This window comes from Lactuca saligna, chromosome 8 (assembly GCF_052625555.1).
Source record: "Lactuca saligna cultivar CGN05327 chromosome 8, ASM5262555v1, whole genome shotgun sequence".
Classification (NCBI taxonomy): Eukaryota; Viridiplantae; Streptophyta; class Magnoliopsida; order Asterales; family Asteraceae; genus Lactuca; species Lactuca saligna.
In genome coordinates this window covers 116,540,643-116,561,398 of record NC_136424.1, presented here as the reverse complement: position 1 = coordinate 116,561,398, position 20,756 = coordinate 116,540,643, and the positions used below count along the sequence as shown (strand labels likewise).

At 34.6% G+C, this 20,756-nt stretch overlaps 1 protein-coding gene across 1 annotated transcript; it reads left to right on the top strand.

Annotated features, from left to right (window-relative positions):
• Positions 1-5,943: 5,943 nt before the first annotated feature.
• On the top strand, positions 5,944-6,402 carry LOC145010039 (uncharacterized). The gene has a single exon (XM_078968634.1). It carries the CDS (start codon positions 5,944-5,946, stop codon positions 6,400-6,402), a length of 459 nt encoding a protein of 152 aa, XP_078824760.1.
• The last annotated feature ends 14,354 nt before the right edge of the window (positions 6,403-20,756 follow it).

Genomic DNA, 20,756 nt, shown 5'->3' with positions numbered 1-20,756 from the left:
GTGCACTCGACGAGTCGGGTCAAACATGTACTTTTGACTCGAGTTTGACTTCTGTTGACTTTGGGGTTTTGGTCAATATGAGTAATAGAGACCATGGAGGGGTAAATGGTCTTTTATCCACTTTAAAGAGTTAGAGAGAAAAAAAATACTTCGGTTATTTGATTCATGAAAAGAGTATTAATTATAAATATTCATCCTTTGTGTTAGGTGGAGGCTAGTTTGAGATCCGAGCGCAAGGTTATTTGCTCACCTGATTGCGAGGGGAGTCTTCTCACTATACTTTATGTAGAGTGGTATTTATGTGTGACCGGAAGGTATTATGTTCTTACTTGAGTTATGCATTTGTCTATGTGATATATGTTATATTATGACCGAACCGGAGGGTCCAACGAGCCATGGGACTGGAGTGTCCCAGCCAGACCGGATCGGAGGGTCCAACGAGCCGTGGGACTGGAGGATCCCAATGAAGCACCTAGACCGTAGGGTCTTACAGTGTTATAGCCTCGAGTGGCTAATGTGATGTATGTGGTATTTTGGGGAACTCACTAAGCTTCGTGTTTACTATGTTGTGTGTTATGTGTTTCATGTTCTTATCAGGAATGCGTGAAGGTGTCGGCTTGATTGTACACACATCCGAGTTGGAGATATGTCTTTAGAGGATCCTGGATTTGTGATACACGCTTTTTAAAATGTGTTGATAATTTTTTACTCCTAAGTTTTACGAAAATGTGACATGTGGTTTATTGTGTTTTAAAAATGAAAATTTTGGTCGAAAATTTTCGTCGTTACAGATTGTCAAAACACGACACGAAATATAAATATGTAAGGTCAATGTTGAGATTTTCAATCTAAAAATGACATGTTTATTTATATTCAAGTTTTTTTACCTTTTTAAATAAATTGGAGTGGCGTAAATTTAAAAATAGATTTATAAGAAACATTTTGAGTTGAGTTTATTTGTAATATGAAATCAACTTTGGCCTCGTTTCATATACGTCTGACTAAGTCGGGTTAGACATTTCTGGCTGACTCGGTCAGCTGAACTTGTTTCATAAACATATATTGGATGTCTGACTCGGTAAGATAGGTAAGATAGAGTTGAGTGCAAAAGTCATTGGATATCTGTTGACTGAGAAAGGGAGAGATAATTTCCAAAAGAGCCCTTACCCTAATACGTTCCAAGTTTCAGCGCCTCCAGCGCTCATCTGTTTTTCTCTCTTTCAAGCGATCAATGAAGTTGTGCACCCCATCGATCCGCGATTTACACCTCTACAGACCTACTGATTTCCGATTTTGTTGCTTCTTCTCATCAGGTATGGTTCTTTCTCTTCTCAATTGCGTTTTTTCTATTTGAAGTTCCCATGTTTGTTGTTCGAGTTCCGACCATTTACGCAGCCATGCAATGAGCACAAAGTGAACTATTCTTTCGCCTTTTACTAAAAAAAAAAGTTTCGACTAATGTTTTTTTTTCAAGTTTTGATTTTATTCCTATTCAAGTTCCGATTTTGTTGTTGTTCAATTTCCAAGTTTTTGCTGTTCAAGTTCCATTTTTTTTTGTTCTATCTGCTTGTCTTTTGTTGTATCTGGACTTGAAAGAGAAATCTATTTGGAATAAAAAAATGAAAAAGAAATGTTGTGCATAATATTTTTCGATTGATGAATCTGATATATATATATATATATATATATATATATATATATATATATATATATATATATATATATATATATATATATATATATATATAGGTTTCAACAAGAAAGAAATTTGAAGTGACAAAGTTTGAGTTGAACGCATCAAATGTCTTCTCTAATCTTATTATGATGAACTTGAGTTGATTTTGTGCAGGAAGGTGAGTTGGAGAAATTCATAACACATGAATTGCCATTTTCTAATATCAATAAGGCTTTTGATTTGATGTTTAAAGGTGAAGGTCTCCAATACATAATTCGGATGGATGAATAAATGGAGGGAAAAGATTTTTGAAATGTTATATAATAGTATTTCATATTTCATGTCATAACACATCAAGTGTCTTCTTTAATTTTATTATGTTCGAGTGTTTTTGATTTGAAAACTTGAGTTTACATACTCCAATGATTCTTAGCTCACTTCACTTGGTAATTTTTAATGTTATCATATACCTACAATGTTATACCACACTTTCGTATAAAATTTATATTTCTATCAAGTTTCATAAATTTTTGATTAATAGTATATTTTAAATTAATATTACATGTATAAAAGGATGTTAAATTTTTTAATTAATAGTATATGTAATAAAAAAGATTTTTGAGCATTGGGGTAAAATGGTCATTTTGCATCAATGCCTACCCCTTCTTCTCCCAATTCGTACTCTTCTCTATTTTTCATTTTTCTTTTCGTCTCTTTTGGCTTTGGAGTCTCCTTTACTAATTAAATTGGTTTTATATACCAATACTTTATTAAAACCAACTCGATCCCTCTAGCTCAATCTTTTAATCATATCATTAAAATAATAGTAGAAGGCATTATATAGAATTTTAAGTTTCTTCTTACTTCTAATGTGGGACAAGTATCATAAATGATTTTTTCCATGAACAAAGTTCCAACGTTTTAGTGTTTCAACTCGATATAACACAATACTTTTACAAGGTCTAAACCATAACCCTCTCATCCAACACGAACTCGACTCAAAAAATAAATAGGTTGATACGACACGACCAGTTAATTAAACGAGTAGGGTTAGTCTTAAGTTGTCTCAACGTGTTTAATGATCCAACATGACCTATTTAGTTTTAGGGGAAAATAGCACTGTAACACATTAAAGTTTCGTTAATTGTCCAATTTGGTCGCTAAAGTTTTTTTTTTTTTTTTTTTTTTTTTTTTTTTTTTTTTTTTTGCAAAATAGACCATTAAACTCGTTATTGACCTGTTAATCAAACCATTATTCTTGGATTTAAAAGGTTTCTCAGTTATAATGCTGATATGTCATTAATAATCATTTTGTCCTTATTTTTTTGGTAGTCACATTGTTAATCCATGTCATTTTTATCTTTATTTTTTTTTTGGGAAGTAATTCCTACAATCACCAACTACATCATCATCCACAAGTATGACTGAAATAGATGAACCCTTCATCTTCCTCTAATCCCTAATTCATCTTCTTGTAAACCAATTCTAACACCATCCACCTCCTACCTCCCACCACCATCATTACCATAATCATCTGCCGCCCACCCTATCTCCACATCCCACCTCCACCACCATTCATCTTCCTCCAACAAACACACCAAATCACAAAAAATAACTGAAACAACAAGAACATCAGAATATTTGAATACACAAAAAAACACAAAAATGAACACCATTCATCTTCCTTGAATACTTATACACTTATAATCCTAAAATCAGACACAAAAAGCAAAATCAAAGAACCTAATTTGAACATCCAAATCAGAATAAAAAATATTGAAGAAGAACAACAAGAATAATCGGTTTACACGAGGAAGAACAACCAAAAATCAATCTTGGAGGTCCACATTAGAAGAAAACCTGTAGGCGAAAATCTCTAGCGGTTCACTTGGTTCATAATCACCACAATCGACAAACTCAATCTGCGAAACTTTTACTCACCTGTAATCAGCGAATCAAAAAACCAAAACGCTTCACAAATCAGATCTCTGATTTTTCTCACTATAGAAGCTTTCTCTCTCCAGAATGCTTGAAGCAAATAGCTCGAGCAAATGTTGAGAGTAGGAGGTTGTAAGGTTATAAAATAGTAATTCTAGTGTATTTACAAAGCTCACATATCTTCATCTTCTTCAACGACTAAAACTCTTATTTTCTCTCTCTAGAAGCTTTCTCTCTCTAAAAATCAAACTTCACCAGGAATCCTTGGGAGGCAAAAGAGGATGAAAGGTATCGATACAAGATTGAGGATAGCAATGATAGTTGAATAAGAACGAAGATGATGGAGTTTTGTTGTCGTTCATAAAAAAAGAGAGATGGAGTTAGTGTTCAACAAAGTTGAAAGGTGGGTGATGCTTTCTACGAGAAGGTAAGGGTGTGTAGGGTTAAATTGTTTTCTAGGTAGATTGAATGAATGGCTACCAAACAATAAAAGAAATCAATTATTAATGCTACGGAACCACTATAACCAGGAAACCTTTCAAATCTGAGAATAATGGTTTAATTAACAGGTCAATAACGAGTTTAATGATCTATTGCGCAAGAAAATTACTTTAGTGATCAAATTGGACAATTGATGAAACTTTAATGTTCTACAGTGATATTTTCTCTTAGTTTTAGTTGTTGTGTAGCATTATCTATATGGCCACAACTTGTTTGGTATTGGGATTTACACATCCTTCAAATTTGTACGATGGTGAATTGGATTCGTGGACTAATAATTCAAAGCTTAATGTGATGCGACATAAATGTTGGAATGTGGTCGTACTATCTGGGTGTGTGGTGATTTGTTGTTTTTAGTGGCGGGTTTCATGTGGGGCACAAGGTTGCACCGGCAACACCTGCTTTTCTGGAAGACAATAGAAAAATTTTCAATTTTTTCCCCTTTTGTGCCACTATGTAAAAAAAAGGGGCAACTACTAAAAAATTGCAACTACTTAAAAAAAATGTAAACACATTGCATCAATTAAGCCCCAATAATTAATAGCACAAACACATTTTTATTTTAATCCACCTAATATTAGCCCAAAAGAAAAGGAATAAAGAGAAAATAGCTCAAATATAAAAATGATCCAATTGTCCAATTGGGTCCAAGAGTCGAAGTCTAATTCCTTGAATCACAAAAGAAAAAAGAAAAAAAACGTGAGTAGCCTCGTTTTTTTCCATTGTTCGTGTGTTTGTCCTCGGTAGTTGGTCCTCCTCACATTCGGCAATCGACTTCATTCTTCTAATCTTCTTCTTCAAGTTCGACTTCTAATCCACAATTTCCAAGTGCAAAAAATTGATTTCCAACTTCTAAGTTCAAAAACAACTCCAATCCAAAGTCCAAACCCTAATGAAACAAGTAAGTATTTCTAGTTTTCTTTGGTTTTCGAATTTATAGTTGTAATTGCTAAGCAAAATTCATAATTGCTATGGTTTATAGGTTATAAATGCTATGAAGTTATTGGATATTCGGATGATTTTATAAAATTGCTATGTTATTATAAAAATTATTGTTTGATTAGTTGTAATTTCTATGATTTTTATTGAATTGTTTGTTTGATATGTTAAATTGTTATGTTTTAGGTTTACATGTTATTGTTTGATTAGGTATTAGGTGAAGTTATTTTTTGATTAGGTTAAATTATTATGTTTTTATAGGTTAAAGTAAGTGATTTTTTTTTACCAAAAGACCAAGATTTAATCCTAATGAAAGTGGTGAAGGATGTTCCCAAACACCAATCACCAATCAATCAATCCCTTTCGTTTCTAATTGTAACCCCACAAACACCAATCATCAATTAATCAACCCCTCTGGTTTCTAATGCAATTCCACAAACACCATGCTCTAATAAACCTAATAATAATGTTGATTTGAAAGATCTTCCAAAGGACCCGACTGATGGGCCAAAGATTACAAGTTACAAATAAAATGTAAGAGATGACGTAAGAAGAGCGTATTTGCTTCAAGGACCTTGCCAAATAAGGTTACATAAGTTTCCAAAAAAGATAATAGGTTGATGAATTTAATTGGTTGGAATATAATGTGACTTTGATATACATTATCCTCTTATCTATTAAAAAAATAAAAAATATTAATATAGTATTACACATAAAGCAAATTAAATTAAACTTAAATGGAGGATTTTTATGCTAGTGCAAGAAACCATACAACCACAAAGACCAATAGATTTAATTTTGATGTTGAAATCTTCAACACAGTGGTGGATATGTAACTTACAAAATATCGGGATCGATTTAGTGAAATAAGCACCCAGTTACTAGAATTCATGGGTGCTTTGAGTCTTTGTGATTCATTTGCACAATTTGACAAATCAAAGTTGTTGAAGTTGGCTAAGTTGTACAAGTATGACTTTGATGATTCAGATTTGATAGGTCTTGAAGGACAACTTGAGATATTTTATCACTCTTATATCAAAGATGAACGTTTTACCACTTTGAAAGGAATTTCCGAGCTTTCTCGTTTGATGGTTAGCACGGAAAAACATTGGTCTTATCCTTTGGTTTATAAGCTTTTGAAGTTGACTTTAATTTTACCCGTAGCCACCGCAAGTGTGGAAAGATGTTTTTCGAAAATGAAGCTCTTGAAAACCGACTTACGCAACAAAATTGGTGATGACTTTTTGAACGACACGTTACTTTGCAATGTTGAGACCGAAGCACTTGTGAAAGTTGAGAATGAAAAAGTAATGGAGACGTTTCAAAAGATGTCCACACGAAGAAGATAAATTTAAATCGTAGTAGATAGTTATGTTGTTAACTTTTTATGTAATGAATTGTTTTTTTAATATTAGACGTAATGAATTCTTTTTCGGTTTTAAATTATGTTTGACCGGATTTTTTTTTTTTTTTTTTTTTTGGCAACTCCTACTATTAATTTTTGCGTGTGCCGCTTATTGTTTTGGAAATACATTTCGTCTTCCTTTTTGGACGGAAACCACTTAGACATGTTAATTTCAGTAAGATATTTATTCATACATATTTTTTGCAGATTTAATTTTGGTTTTCGATGGTTGGATTGGTTGGTTGTAAAAACCAAACTTAACTATTACTTTTCGATAATGTTTTTTTTTATTATTACAACTCGTTAAAGTAGAATTGGATAATGGTTAAATCGGCTCTCAAATTTACAAATGTATGATTCAATATCAATATAATAAATCGTAGTTTCTCATATAATATATCGAACACACTGTTAGTACATAGATGAATGACACGTGGACCGTTTGTAGAAGGATGGAGAGACAAAACTTAACAACTCCCTGTTACTGTTTGCCTTTTGTTATTTTATTTAGTTTTGTTTTAAAGAAATACTATATTAAGACGTATAGTGTATTATATTATTGATAGAATATTATCGACAGATAATATTGAAATATCATAATTGTTGATACAATATTACAATTTTGATAAGATTAAACAATGTGGGATTTTGAGAACCATACTGTAGATATATGAAAAACTTGAAATTATTGTCATGTGATATGTTCTAATGATTTGAGTTGACTTGTGACTATAAGTATGACAATATAAATATCTATGTCTATTATTTTTATTTTTCAACTTGTTTACTGATTTTAATCAAATAAAAAGATTTTGCCACTTAGCCAAATCTCATAAGTTATAATTTAATTGTATTCTTGAGGATTTTATGGTAATTCTTTGTACTTATTCTAGAATGTCAAGTAAACTTTTTATGATTCAAGGTTAGACTAAATTTAAAGAATCAGGTAAAAATCTTTCGAATCATATCTAAGTCATTGACTTTGTATAATTTTACATGCCATGTAGATATGTTTTATATAAAGAAGCACAAATATCTCATAGTACAAGAAAAATATTAATTTAAAAGTTTAAACAAGTGTTCCATATAAAATAATATTTGTTACCGATGAATGTACAAATAAACCTACAACAAATGTGATAATGATTTAAAAGATAATATATTTTTCAATTTATAAATATTTGGTATGGAGTTTTTTTTTTCGTCCACATTTATCCATTCAACTTGTTAAACTGTACACATTTTGTTCTTAGGGTCGGCTACTCCAGGTTAGCCGGTAAAAATGACTTAAAGGGTAATATGTTTTTTCGATTTAAACACATTTGACCACTGAGTTTTTTTTTTTTTTTTTTTTTTTTTTTTTTTTGTCAACATTTATCTCAGAGAAGGCCCGGCCCCGCCAAAGGTGCTTTCTACTACGCGACAAAGTATGACGACTTCAAACGACAAGGAAGATACTCAACGCATTATCACATGAACCAATCATTGGCTCTGATAGAATAAGGAGCACGATTACCCAATCAACGCGCCTGATCCTATCGGGTCTGACGCTCTTGTCCCATACGGACTAGCAAAACGCCTCAGTATAAAAGGCCTCATCCGGTACCTAGGAAAGTAAGTTGCTCTCTTCCGGTTCACTCCAAAAATATATCCAAGTCTCCCACTTCACTCCAAAAAGAATGGTGCATACAATTATACAAATTACAAAATAAACAATATAATTGGGCCTATATACAAACTGTCTAATAATAATCTATGGTCAGTTGTGACAATAGATCATGGGCTGCGAGTTATAGCCTTATGGTATTATTAGTTTATTTACTTATAGAATTAGTCACGGTCTTATTGTAAATACAGTACGGATCAACTTTATAGGCCCAGTAAGCATAATGCTTACATGCTTAATTGTAAATACATGAGGAAGATGGATCAATTCTAAACGACTGTGATTATTAAACAGTGTATAAATATTAAAGCTCCATAGGATTGGTTTGTGTGAACACGGCACGAAAATATTAAGCTTGGCAATAACAGTCAATAACTTTCTTTACATAAATCAATATATTTTATTTTTTTATATTTACAGAAAAAAAAAAAAAAGTTAGTTACATATAAAAAAAATTATAATTCGTAAAAAAACTCAAAGATCACTAATTAAATAAATATTTTGCATAAATCGTAGTTAATATTTCTGTTAATGACATTTAAGTTAACCTAATGTAGACACCAAACCATCTCATCGAGACTGAAAATTGTGATTGTGTAGACTGTAGACCATGTAGCCTTTCTTATATAATCTTAAGATTGGAGTACACTCTCACTTAACCCAAAAATTATACCGTCACAAATCGAGTTATCAATAGTATACCCATAAATTGCCAGTTTCAACCGTTTATGACAGCATGCTTTGAACATTGGTCGAGAACTATGAAAAACATACAAACGTAATAGATGCAATTCGATAACAAAAAATGGCACAATCAAAATGCTTTGGAGGAGGTTTTTATGGTGCTTCATCCTAGGGTTAGTTTTAGTACACAACTTGAGAAGTGCGTACACATATAAAAACAAAAATATATTTGGTAGGAATAGATTTTATGAATGCACTTATATAATTTTATATTTCTGAATGCTGAAAAACAATAAAATTCAAAAGACATTGCAACAAAACCCCAAATTGACTTAAACCACAGCTCTACATTCCACTCTCATGTTTAAGATTAGGAATCTACTACTAGAAGCCTAATTGACTTAAACCATGGCTCTAATACCAACTTCTAACGCCCAGATTTTTAATTCAAAGTACACCCAAAAAAAATAATTTTATTACATGAATCATAACAAATTTGGTGTACATTCATATCAAAATCACTACGAGTAGTTATCATAGGGATCTTACAATAACCTTTTGTAAGAATCCAAATCGGGAGATACTAACTTCACTTCGTGCTACTATGTTTACCTAAACCTAAAAGACACACACAACAAAACGGTAAGCTACAACGAGCTTACGGAGTAGCCATATCAACAAGATATAAATTAGTTACATAAAAAAATATATCATCACTTTCTCAAGCATATAATCCTAATGTGTCTTCTAAACATCCAATACACAAGTATGACATTACTGACACCAATTTTGTCATTTATGATTCATAATAAACTTACAGCCAACCAAGCTACTATCAATTCAAATTAACCTCTCTTCATTGGTAATATATACTACATTTACTACAATCTCATCCAACCAACATTTCTCTTACTGATATTACAACCATTCAAAGTTTCATTACAATATATTCTTTCATGAGTATAGTATTTTAGCCACCAAGGCTACTTTTAATTTTCCATTCTCCAATGATAATAAACAATATATCATTACTTCCACCAAGGCTACTATCATAGCAATTCTAACATACAAGCATTCACACATCCTCATAACCTTGTGGTGTTATAGTTACCAAAACCAACATTGATAATTGATCCCAATGTAGTGGTGTTACTATTGAATTAGTGTCTAAGTTCATAACTATATTTGGTATGTACTTGACTTGGTTGTGCATGGTCCTTCTAGGTTGCCTTCACCAAAGCAACTGGACAAGATAATTTATGGAGAGAGAGAGAGAGAAAGAGGGAGAGAGAGATTATTATGGTTTATTAATATATTATATGAATAATATATTAAAAGAGAAATCATATTAGTTAGTTAATATTAATCAAGAATTAATTAGGAAATTAATTATATGGTTAAAAGAAATTAATTGAACTAAGGGGACTGATATTGCCAATTATAAGATAGTTGGATTTGGGTTCTGGATCCCTATGGCAATGAGGGGGGACAAAATTAGAGTGGAACCCCAGTATGATTTCGTCCAAGGGCCTTATTCCAGAAGGCTCTTAGAGCTTCTTAGGGCCTAAGCTATCCAATTAGGTTTTTGACTGAAACCCTAGCAACTCAGATATTTAAGGCCCCCTATGGCTACAGATTTCGGGGACCAGTGAAACCCTAGAGTTACTATAGCCGAAATTGTGCCTCCTCACCCTCTCTTCTCAATCATTTTCTTCCTTTGGTGTTTGTAAGCCATTAGAGGTATTACACTTGTGATACTAAGCTCTCGAAGATTGAAGATTTTTGCTACTATCAAAGGTAATCATATAAACTTGTATTGGATGTAGATTTCGAATTTTATAGTATGCTAGATTAGGGTTTACAAGCTTTGAATAAATTTGCATGTACAATAGAGAAACCTAGATCCCAAGCTTTAGGGTTTTGCATGTGCACATAGGAATGTTCTTTTGCTCAAAACTCATCAGTTGTATCAGAGCCTTGCTTGGTTTCTATTGTATTTGATGCATGGTGTTTTTATTCATTGCTTAAAATCGATTTTTGTGCCATCTGCTTGACAGACTCGCAGAGTCCTATGATGAACTCAACGAGTCAGATAAACTCGGCGAGTTTTGTTAGGGACTCGGCAAGTCGGGCGTTCTGACAGATGGATTTTCGGGATTTTGGCATATTTTAACTTGAGATAATACCGAAAATCTTTTTAATTAATAAAATCCGAATTTTATTGATTCCATGTGATTTTCTTAGTCAGAATGAAAAATATTTATCATTTAAGTAGATAATTATTGCCTCATATGATAAATCTTAATTATTTGAATTATTTGATGAATTATCTTACATGAAATTGGATTAGGTCAAAATTAGATAACCACCAATTAATTGATTAATTGTTTTATTTGAATTATGATCTAGATAGTTTTGAAATATTTCAAAACTTCCCCTCAAGTTTTGGAATTTAAATTTTTTGATTAAAAGTTTAATTTTAAAATAATTAAATTCCAAACCCTAGAATTTTACAAGTTTAAAATTCACCCATATACTATTATAATATTATAAGAATAATGATTATATATGTATAAGATAAATGCTAGTCTTACCGTTAGTAGGCATCATTTACGAAGCCAATGTATAAGGGGGTATAAGGTTGCTGCCTATAAAATAGCAGTTTAATTGGTGTCCACTCTCACCTACCGCTTCCTTAATAAGTGGAGGGTCGTTCGCCAAACGGGTAGGATATGGCAACTGATTCCTCATTAAAGGTATAATGATTAATAAAATAACTAAATGTTTTTATAAAATTCCCAATCTTAGTTACTTTAGGAAAATGTGAATTTGATGCTATTCCATGAAATTTCACTTTATACCCTTGCTAAGATGTTAGTGGAGAGTGTGTGGTTAACTGGCACACTAATTTGGGTCTAAGAAAAGGTGGCAAAGGGTGACTTGATATTTATCATAGATCAATGGAGAGTGTGTGGCTAACCGGAACATTGATTAGGTGACTGTAACACTGAGGGCATGATGTACATTTGCATGGTTATTCACACCTTGTTTGTGATCCTCGATATCCCAGTCACAAACTTGAAGGGCATATCTAGATTTAAACATTCCATTGAAAAGTTCAATGAATCTCAAAGAATATAGGAGTTTCATAACATTTAAAACTTAATTACTTTTGGTTTTCATGGTGGAAATTAGTGAATTTTCATTCACTTACCTTCAAGTTGCTTTGTTGTTTAAATTACGGAATCCTTCTTCTAAATTGCAAATAATGTTGTTGGGTCCTAGCTCTAATTTATCATTTAGGTGTTTAATTGGGGGTTCTTATCGAATCAAACTTTTTCTCTTTTTTTTTTCAGATGTCTAACCCGAACAACAACGCTTCCGGCTGAAACTCTTCCGGCTCATTCTCACTCATGAGTTTGTGTGGGATGGTGATCTTCGATGGAAACAATTTTAATGATTGGATTTGTTACATAAGGATGGTCACCCGATACGAGGACAAGGAGTATGTCCTCAACAAAGAGCTGAAGGAGGTAGATGTCAATACTCAACACTGCTACTCCCAAGGAGATCGCTGCCTTTGAGGCCCATGAGCGTGATGCCACAAAAAACCATTGCATTATGCTAGCGACCATGACTGCCAAACTCCAAAATTCCTACGAGGACTTCTATCCCTATGAGATGCACCAGGATTTACTAGACAGGTACCATCAGAGTACCAGGCAGGAGAGGTACGAGATCATCATTTTGATGATCACGACCAAGATGAAGGACGGAGAGTCTATCACCGCCCATCTACAGAAGATGCAAAGGTATGTCGACTGCTTGCAGAATTTAAATGTTAACTCCGATGAAGATCTGGCTATTGACACCATTCTTCACTCCTTGCTCCCTTGCTACAACCAGTTCTACATGACCGACCACATGAACAAATAGGAGGTCACGTTGAGCAAGCTTCAAGGCCTGTTGAAGACTGTTGAGAGCAACCTCAAGGATAAATCTGTTGCACCAACTCCTACTGCTACAACTGCCCCTATCTTGGCTATTGGGCAAGGGAAGGGTAAGAAGAGGAAGACTCAAAGAGCCACCATAAGGGAAAGTCCCATGATGGCACCTCTTCTAGTAGAACCAAGGTTGGTCCCGTTGCACTCACCTCCAACCCAAAGGATGCAGAGTGCTACTACTACCATGAGAAAGGGCATTGGAAAAAGAAGTTGTCCAAAATATATGCAAGATATCAAGGATGGAAAGATCAAGCCGTCCTACGTAGGTATTTATACTATTCAATATAATGATTTATCACATGTTATTTCTTGGGTTCTTGATACAAGGTGTGGTTTTCACATTTGTTCTGATTTGCAGGGCCTAAGAAGAAATAGGGATGTGGAGCATGGGAAGATAAACTTGATCATGGGGAAAAGAAGAGTGTCGCCTATCACTAAGATTGGAGTTTACTCTTTAGTGCTTAATAATGGAGTAGGACTAGATTTCAATAATTTTTGTTATTCGCCTGAAATGGCTAGAAAGATCATTTATTTTCATGGTTTGTATAGAAAAGGATTTAAATTTTCGTTTGATAATGAAAAGGGTTCTATTAATGCTTATCTTATTGATGTTTTCTATTTTGAAGCACTGCCTTGTAATGGAATATATGAAACTGTGATGTTGTAGACAATTTAGGAAATGATGTGTTATGTATCGATTCTTCCAATAGTTTGGAAAAATCATGCTTGTGACACTGTCATCTTGGACATGTCAACAAGAAACGCATAGCCCAACTCCAAAAGGATGGAGTGTTGGAGTCATTCGACCTTTGGGATGATGATGTGTGCGAGTCTTGTTTGCTTGGAAATATGTCTAAGTCACCCTTCACTGGCACTTGTGAAATGGGTGAGGGTTTATTGGATCTCATACACACCAATGTGTGTGGACCCTTTAGATCCATCACAAGGGATGCAAGTCGCTTCTATGTGACTTTCACCGATGATTATAGTAGATATGGGTATATCTACTTAATCAAACACAAGTCAAAAACCTTTGAAAAGTTCAAAGAGTTTAAACAGGAAGTGGAGAATCAGTTGGGCAGGCAAATCAAGATGCTTCGATTTGATTGAGGTGGATAGTACATTAGTCTTGAATTCCACCACTACCTCAAGGAATGCATAATCGTTTCGCAATTGAGGCCACCTATGACACCACAATTGAATAGTGTGGCTGAGAGGCGTAATCGAACCTTGCTAGACATGTTTCGTTCCATGATGAGTTGTGCTTTGCTACCTATATCATTCCAGGGGTATGCCTTAGAGACTGCCGCCCATATCCTTAACTTAGTCCTTACGAAGAAGGTTGCCAAAATATCTCACGAGATGTGGATAGGGAAAGCTTCCTCGTTGGTACATGCCAATATTTGGGGTTGTGAGGCTTTCATAAGCGAGAGACTCACGACAAGCTCGAACCTCATAGTGAGCAGTGTATTTTCATTGGCTACCCACAGAAGTCCTTTGGATATCTCTTCTATAGACAAAGTGACAATGTTGTCTTTATTGTGAGGAGAGGGGTTTTCCTAGAGCGAGAACTCATAAGCCAAGGAGACAGTGGGAGGCAAATTGATCTTGAAGAGCTTCAAGAGTCAAGTGATGAAGGAACCTCTAATGATGGTACTCAACCTGAGGAGAAAACTCCGATTGAACCGATAGACGAGTCCTTACCTCTTAGACGTTCCAGTAGAGTTAGTGTTTCACTTGTGTTATATGGTTTTCATATAAAAAGTGAAGGTGATAAGTTTATTAGTGACAGTACACTGATAAATTTGGACGAACCTAACAGCTACAAGGAACCCATGGTAGGCCCGGATTCTATGAAATGGAAAGAGGCTATGGACAACGAGATTTAGTCCATGTATGACAACCAAGTTTGGAATTTGGTTGAGAATGTACCAGGTTGTAAGATGGTCGGGTGCAATTGGATCGTCAAGAAGAAGACTAACATGAATGGAAAAGTACACACTTATAAGGCGTGATTGGTTATGAAGGGATTTACTCAAACTCCTCGATTTGACTATGATGAGGCCTTCTCACCACTTGCGAAAATGAAGTCTATTAGGGTGATGCTAGCCATAGATGCGTTTCATGATTATGAAATATGGCAGATAGATGTCAAAACCGCTTTCCATAATTGGAAGTTGGCTAAGGATGTTTATATGAGTCAGCCAGATGGTTTTGTCGATGCAAAGCATCCTAATAGGGTGTGTAAGCTTGAGAATTCCATTTATGGATTGAAACAAGCATCTCGCAGGTGGAATCTTTGTTTCGAAGAGAAAGTCAAAGAGTTTCGTTTCCTGCGAAGCGAGGATGAGTCATGTGTATATGTCAAAGCCAGTGGGAGTATAGTTAGCTTCCTCGTATTGTATCTCGATGACATACTACTCATAGGAAACACCATCCTGACCCCGTAGGAAGTTAATTCTTGGCTTGGGAAGTGTTTCGCTATGAAGCACCTCAGAGAGGCTGACTATATTCTTGGAATGAGGATAGTGAGAAACAGGAGTAAGAGACTAACAACACCTAGTCGGAATACTTACTTGGAAAAGGTACTAAAACGTTTTAGTATAGAGAATTCCAAGAAAGGGGAGTTTTCAATCCAAAGCAATGCCAAGTTGAGTAAGACTCAAAGCCCGAGCACCGAAGTCGAGATAGAAGAGATGAGCCAACTACCTTACGCTTCCGCAGTTAGATCGATCATGTATGTTATGACTTGTACTCACCATGATGTGGCCTTCACTTTGAGCATGGTCGGCAAATATCAAGGGAACTCTGGCACAACACATTAGACTGCAGTCAAGAATATTCTTAAGTACCTTTAGAGGACCAAGGAATAGTTTCTAGTCCTCGAGTGAGTGATTACTTAAGGGTGCGAGGGTATAGTGACGCTAGTTTTCAGACTGAATGAGACAACTACCATTCTCAGTTAGGCTAGTTATTTACCTTGAATGGAGGAGCAGTGACTTAGAAGAGCTCCAAGCAAGAGACCGTATTTGATTAAATGTGTGAATCAAAGTACATAACAACGAGTGAAACATCAAAGGAGGCGATATGGTTGAAGAACTTCATCGGAGACCTTGGAGTTGTGCCATCCATAAAGGAGTCTATGGATATTTTCTACAATAATGAAGGAGCGGTTGCCTTGACCAAGGAATCGAGGGATCATGGCAGATCCCGACATATCGACAGAAATATCACTTTATTAGACATCGGGTAGAAGAGGGACTCCTCCTAGTGAAGAGGATATCGTCAGAGGATAACCAAGCAGATCCCCTTAGGAAGGGATTGAGTAGGTTCAATCACTTGCAACACGCTAGGAGCATTGGGCCAAAGGACAATACTAGTTTAGATTAGATAGTTTCAAAATGTGTAATAGATAAATTGTAATTAACATTTGATGATTATATAAAGGAGTATTATTTATAATTAAAGTTATTCTCTTGTGTTAGTTATTTACCTATTTTTTCACTTTGCATGTTTTGACTTCCTGAATAATAAGATTATTCGAACAGTCAATGGTCGCTCATACTTTGGAAGTAGGTATGAAAGAAGAATGTCATGAATTGGCATGTAGATTGTCTAAAATTGTATTAGACATAGCAAAAGTTTTCTGCAACGTTCATGAGTGCTTATGAAATAAGATTTGAGTATTGGATTAAACCCACGCTTGTTGGAATCACTTCATGGAATTTATCACGAGTGATCGCAAGATGATAATATCATATGGTATTTAAACCTAGATATATGGTTTATCATTTGCAAGTTGGTTGTGCATTGATAATGCGTAAATGCATCAGTAACTTGATGTTATAAAATGCATTGTTGTGCATGATTTGATGAGTGAATGGTAAATGCATATAAGTCGAAGTTTATCTGTTTCTTTTATCCTAGGAGCATAAAAGCTATATTTGGGCCCTTGATGATTTGGTTTTACTTATGTGCTAGGCCCAGTTAGAACTGAGTTGATGTGTTCAATAAAGTTCTATGTTAGAAAAATCTGAGATCAAGAAACAAATTGCTGAAAATAAGTATGACTATGTTCCATGTAATTGTCCGCACGTTATCTAGAATGGAGGACTATACGATCCCTTATGTAAAGGACAAGTTACTGATAAGATCAGAGTTCGACGACGTCTTTGGGAGCTACAAATTGCTAATCGGATCCTGTAGTCGTACTTGCATTTATAGTTATTACACTTATCCGAATGGGAGAGTGTTGAATTAGTGTATAAGTCCATAACTATATTTGGTATGTACTTGACCTGGTTGTGCATGGTCCTTTTAGGTTGCCTTCACCAAAGCAACTGGACAAGATGATTTATGGAGAGAGTGAGAGAGAGAGAGAGAGAGGTTATTATGGTTTATTAATATATTATATGAATAATATATTAAAATAGAAATCATATTAGTTAGTTAATATTAATCAAAAATTAATTTTGTGGTTAAAAGAGATTAGTTGAACTAAGGGGACTGATATTGCCAATTATAAGATAGTTGGATTTAGGCTGTGGATCCCTATGGAAATGAAAGGGGATGAAACTAGAGTGGAACCCCACTATGATTTAATCCAAGGGCCTTGTTCCAGAAGGTTCTTGGAGTTTCTTAGGGCCTAAGCTATCCAATTAGGTTTTTGACTGAAACCCTAGCAGTTCGGCTATTTAAGGACCCCTAGGGTTACAGATTTCAGGGACTAGTGAAACCCTAGAGTTACTATAGCCGAAATTGTGCCTCCTCATCCTCTCTTCTCAATCATATTCTTGCTTTGGTTTTTATAAGCCATTAGAGGTATTACACTTGTGATACTAAGCTCTCGAAGACTGAAGATTCTTGCTACTATCAAAGGTAATCATTTTACCATATATTAGATGTAGATTTAGAATTTTATAATATTCTAGATTAGGGTTTACAAGCTTTGTATAAATTTCCATGTACAATAGAGAAACCTAGATCCAAAGCTTTAGGGTTTTTCATGTCCACATAGGAATGTTCTTTTGCTCAAAACCCATCAGTTACAGTCACCAAGACCACCATTAATAACTAATTCTAATACAACGGTGTTATAGTGTAACATCCCAAAAATACTGATAAAATTTTCATTTTTAAAACCATCAAATCCATATAAGTGTTTCAAAACCAATCATAGTAAAAATTTATCACAATCATTAGAGTACAATAACAATCATCAATGCGGAAAACATAAGGGGATGTTGTGCAGTCATGTTGGACCCTTCCCTTTTGAACTAGAAGTACCTAAAAATGTTTACATAAGAAACCGTAAGCACAAAGCTTAGTGAGTTCTCCAAAAATACCACATGCCATACAATGGGCCTAACCCAACATACAACAGACCCAACCCAACATATCAATGGTTCCAGCCTATCATTTCAATGGCCCAGCCCATCATATCAATGGGCCTATCCCAACATACAATGAAAGAGTCAGAAAAATAGCTAGCATCCTACTCAGTATAGTGAGAATACATGCCTATCTCATAAATTCAAATAAACTCAACTTAATTCCACGCAAATGGTGCTACCACACACCTATCGAATAAAACAAGGCCCAACCTTATTTTATGCTCTAGAACTATCAGTTTAACCAAAAGTCAATCATGCCAAAAGTCAATGGTCAAAGTAAAAGGTCAATAATCATCGTCAGCAAGCCTCTATGTTGTGGCCTATCTTTGGCCACGTCATGGTCGCAATATCAAAAAACAGTCGAGCTACCCCCAGTCACTATGTCGTGACAGCCTAAAGGTCACAACATGGAAACTGGGTCTAAACAACTTAGCGAGTTAAGCTGTTTTTTCCCAATACCAAGAGCTCCAAAGCTCAGACTTGGTCCTTCACAAGGTCTTGATGGATAAAGTTTCCAACTTTATCTATTAAGACATTCCAATAAGATAAGATATCTAAACCAAGGTTCTTAAGGACATCAAAAGGTGTGACTTTTCCATTAAACACTTAATCACTAAAGACATTCATCCATCTTTTCCAGAATGATTTCCTTCACCTATTAGATCATAAAAATTGGCGCTTTATGATCATTCATGTCCAATGCATGTCTATTCAGTTTGAGGTCAAAATATAAGAGAAATGAACACAACTTATGCATAGGACCAAAATACTCCAAGAACCCTAGATCTAGAACATGTAACCTCAAAGGGACCTTAAGGATCCATAAAGTTGCCAACTTTATGGAATCCTTGTTGGATTAGTGTCTAATTCCATAACTATTTTGGTATGTACTTGACCCGATGGTGCATGGTCCTTTTGTGTTGCCTTCACCAAAGCAACTTGATAGGATGAGTTATGGAGAGAAAGGATTAAATATGATTTATTAATATATTATGAGAATAATATATTAAAGGAGAAATCATATTGTTTAATTAATATTAGTCAAGAATTAATAAGAATTAAGTTTGTGGCTAAAAGACATTAATTAAACTTAAAGGACTTGAACTGTTAATTGTATAATAATTTAATATTGAGGTAATGGACTCCATATTAAAAGGGGTGGACGAATTCTATGTGGAAACCCATTAGAAATCGTCCAAAGGCCTTTAAGTAAGGGGTTCAAGGGTTGCTTAGGGCCTAAGCATCCAAATTAGGGTTTCCTTGTTAGATAACCCTAATAGCCTCACTATTTAAAGAACCCTTATGCCCAAAAACGTGTACAAGACTTCTTCTAGGGTTTCCACACGTTTTGGGCAGCCTCCTTCTCTTCTCTTCTTCATCCTCTTACTCTTGGTGTTTGTGAACCATTAGAGGAGTAACATTTGTGACTCTAAGCTTTCTAAGTCAATACAAGAAGGATTTGAGATTGCTATTGCTACATAACAATCAAGGTATGATCTAAACCCTAATTCATATGTTATATTGATTATCATACACTAGATCTAGGGTTTATGGTCTTGGATGAATTGCATGTACAATAGAGAAACCTAGATCCAAGCATTAGGGTTTGCATGAACACATAGGATGTTCTTATGACCAAAACCCATCAATCCTTTCAATTAAACATCCACAATAATAAAGAAATGGGACAAAAAAACCTAGATATAGAAGCTTATAACAAAAAGCTTGGATCTTGAACACTTACAAGAGTCCAAAGAAGGCAGAAGAGGATGATGTTGGTGTTTGCTTGATGAACCAATACACAAGGACACCTTGTTTTTCTTCTTCAAGCTATCAAAAGCTCTAAAATGAGAAAAGAATCACCAAGAAGGATTAGTGTTAGGATTTTAGGGGTTTGAGAGTGATGGAGGCTAAGGGTGAGCAAACCCTAACCCTCACTTTCCTTTAAATAGGGCTCAAGGCACAAAAATTAGGGTTTTTCATAAAATGGTTGCGACGTCATAGCCAACATAGTGCCTTGTCGTGGCACTCATTCAAGATGCACACCTCAGTCATACTTTTCCACATCATAGCGATACCTTCAGCACATCGTGGTTGACAAAATTCTCCAAAATACTTTTGATATTCATACCTCAGAATTCGGATGTTACATTTTAGTCACCAAGAACACCACTAATAACTAATGTATATAATGTGGTGTTAAATTCACCAAAACCACCACTATGTTAGTCCATGATATTATAGTCATCAAGACTATCATGGCTAATAAAATTCCATTATAGTGATATCCATAACACTAATCATACCACTAATTCTATATTAACAATATATAAGTATAGAATTACACACACCATTTCCACTATTGAATTCCGTTCCTCAAGTGATGGTATTATTAATGGGTATTATATGCAACATCGTGAATAAACCCTTATATTCTTAAGGGTGCATGCAACCTAGTATATCTATTCATAACTCTATTGAAGTAACATTCTATTGAACAACAAGAACCCTATAACCCTAGTTAATTTCAAAAAGTATAGAATAAAACATA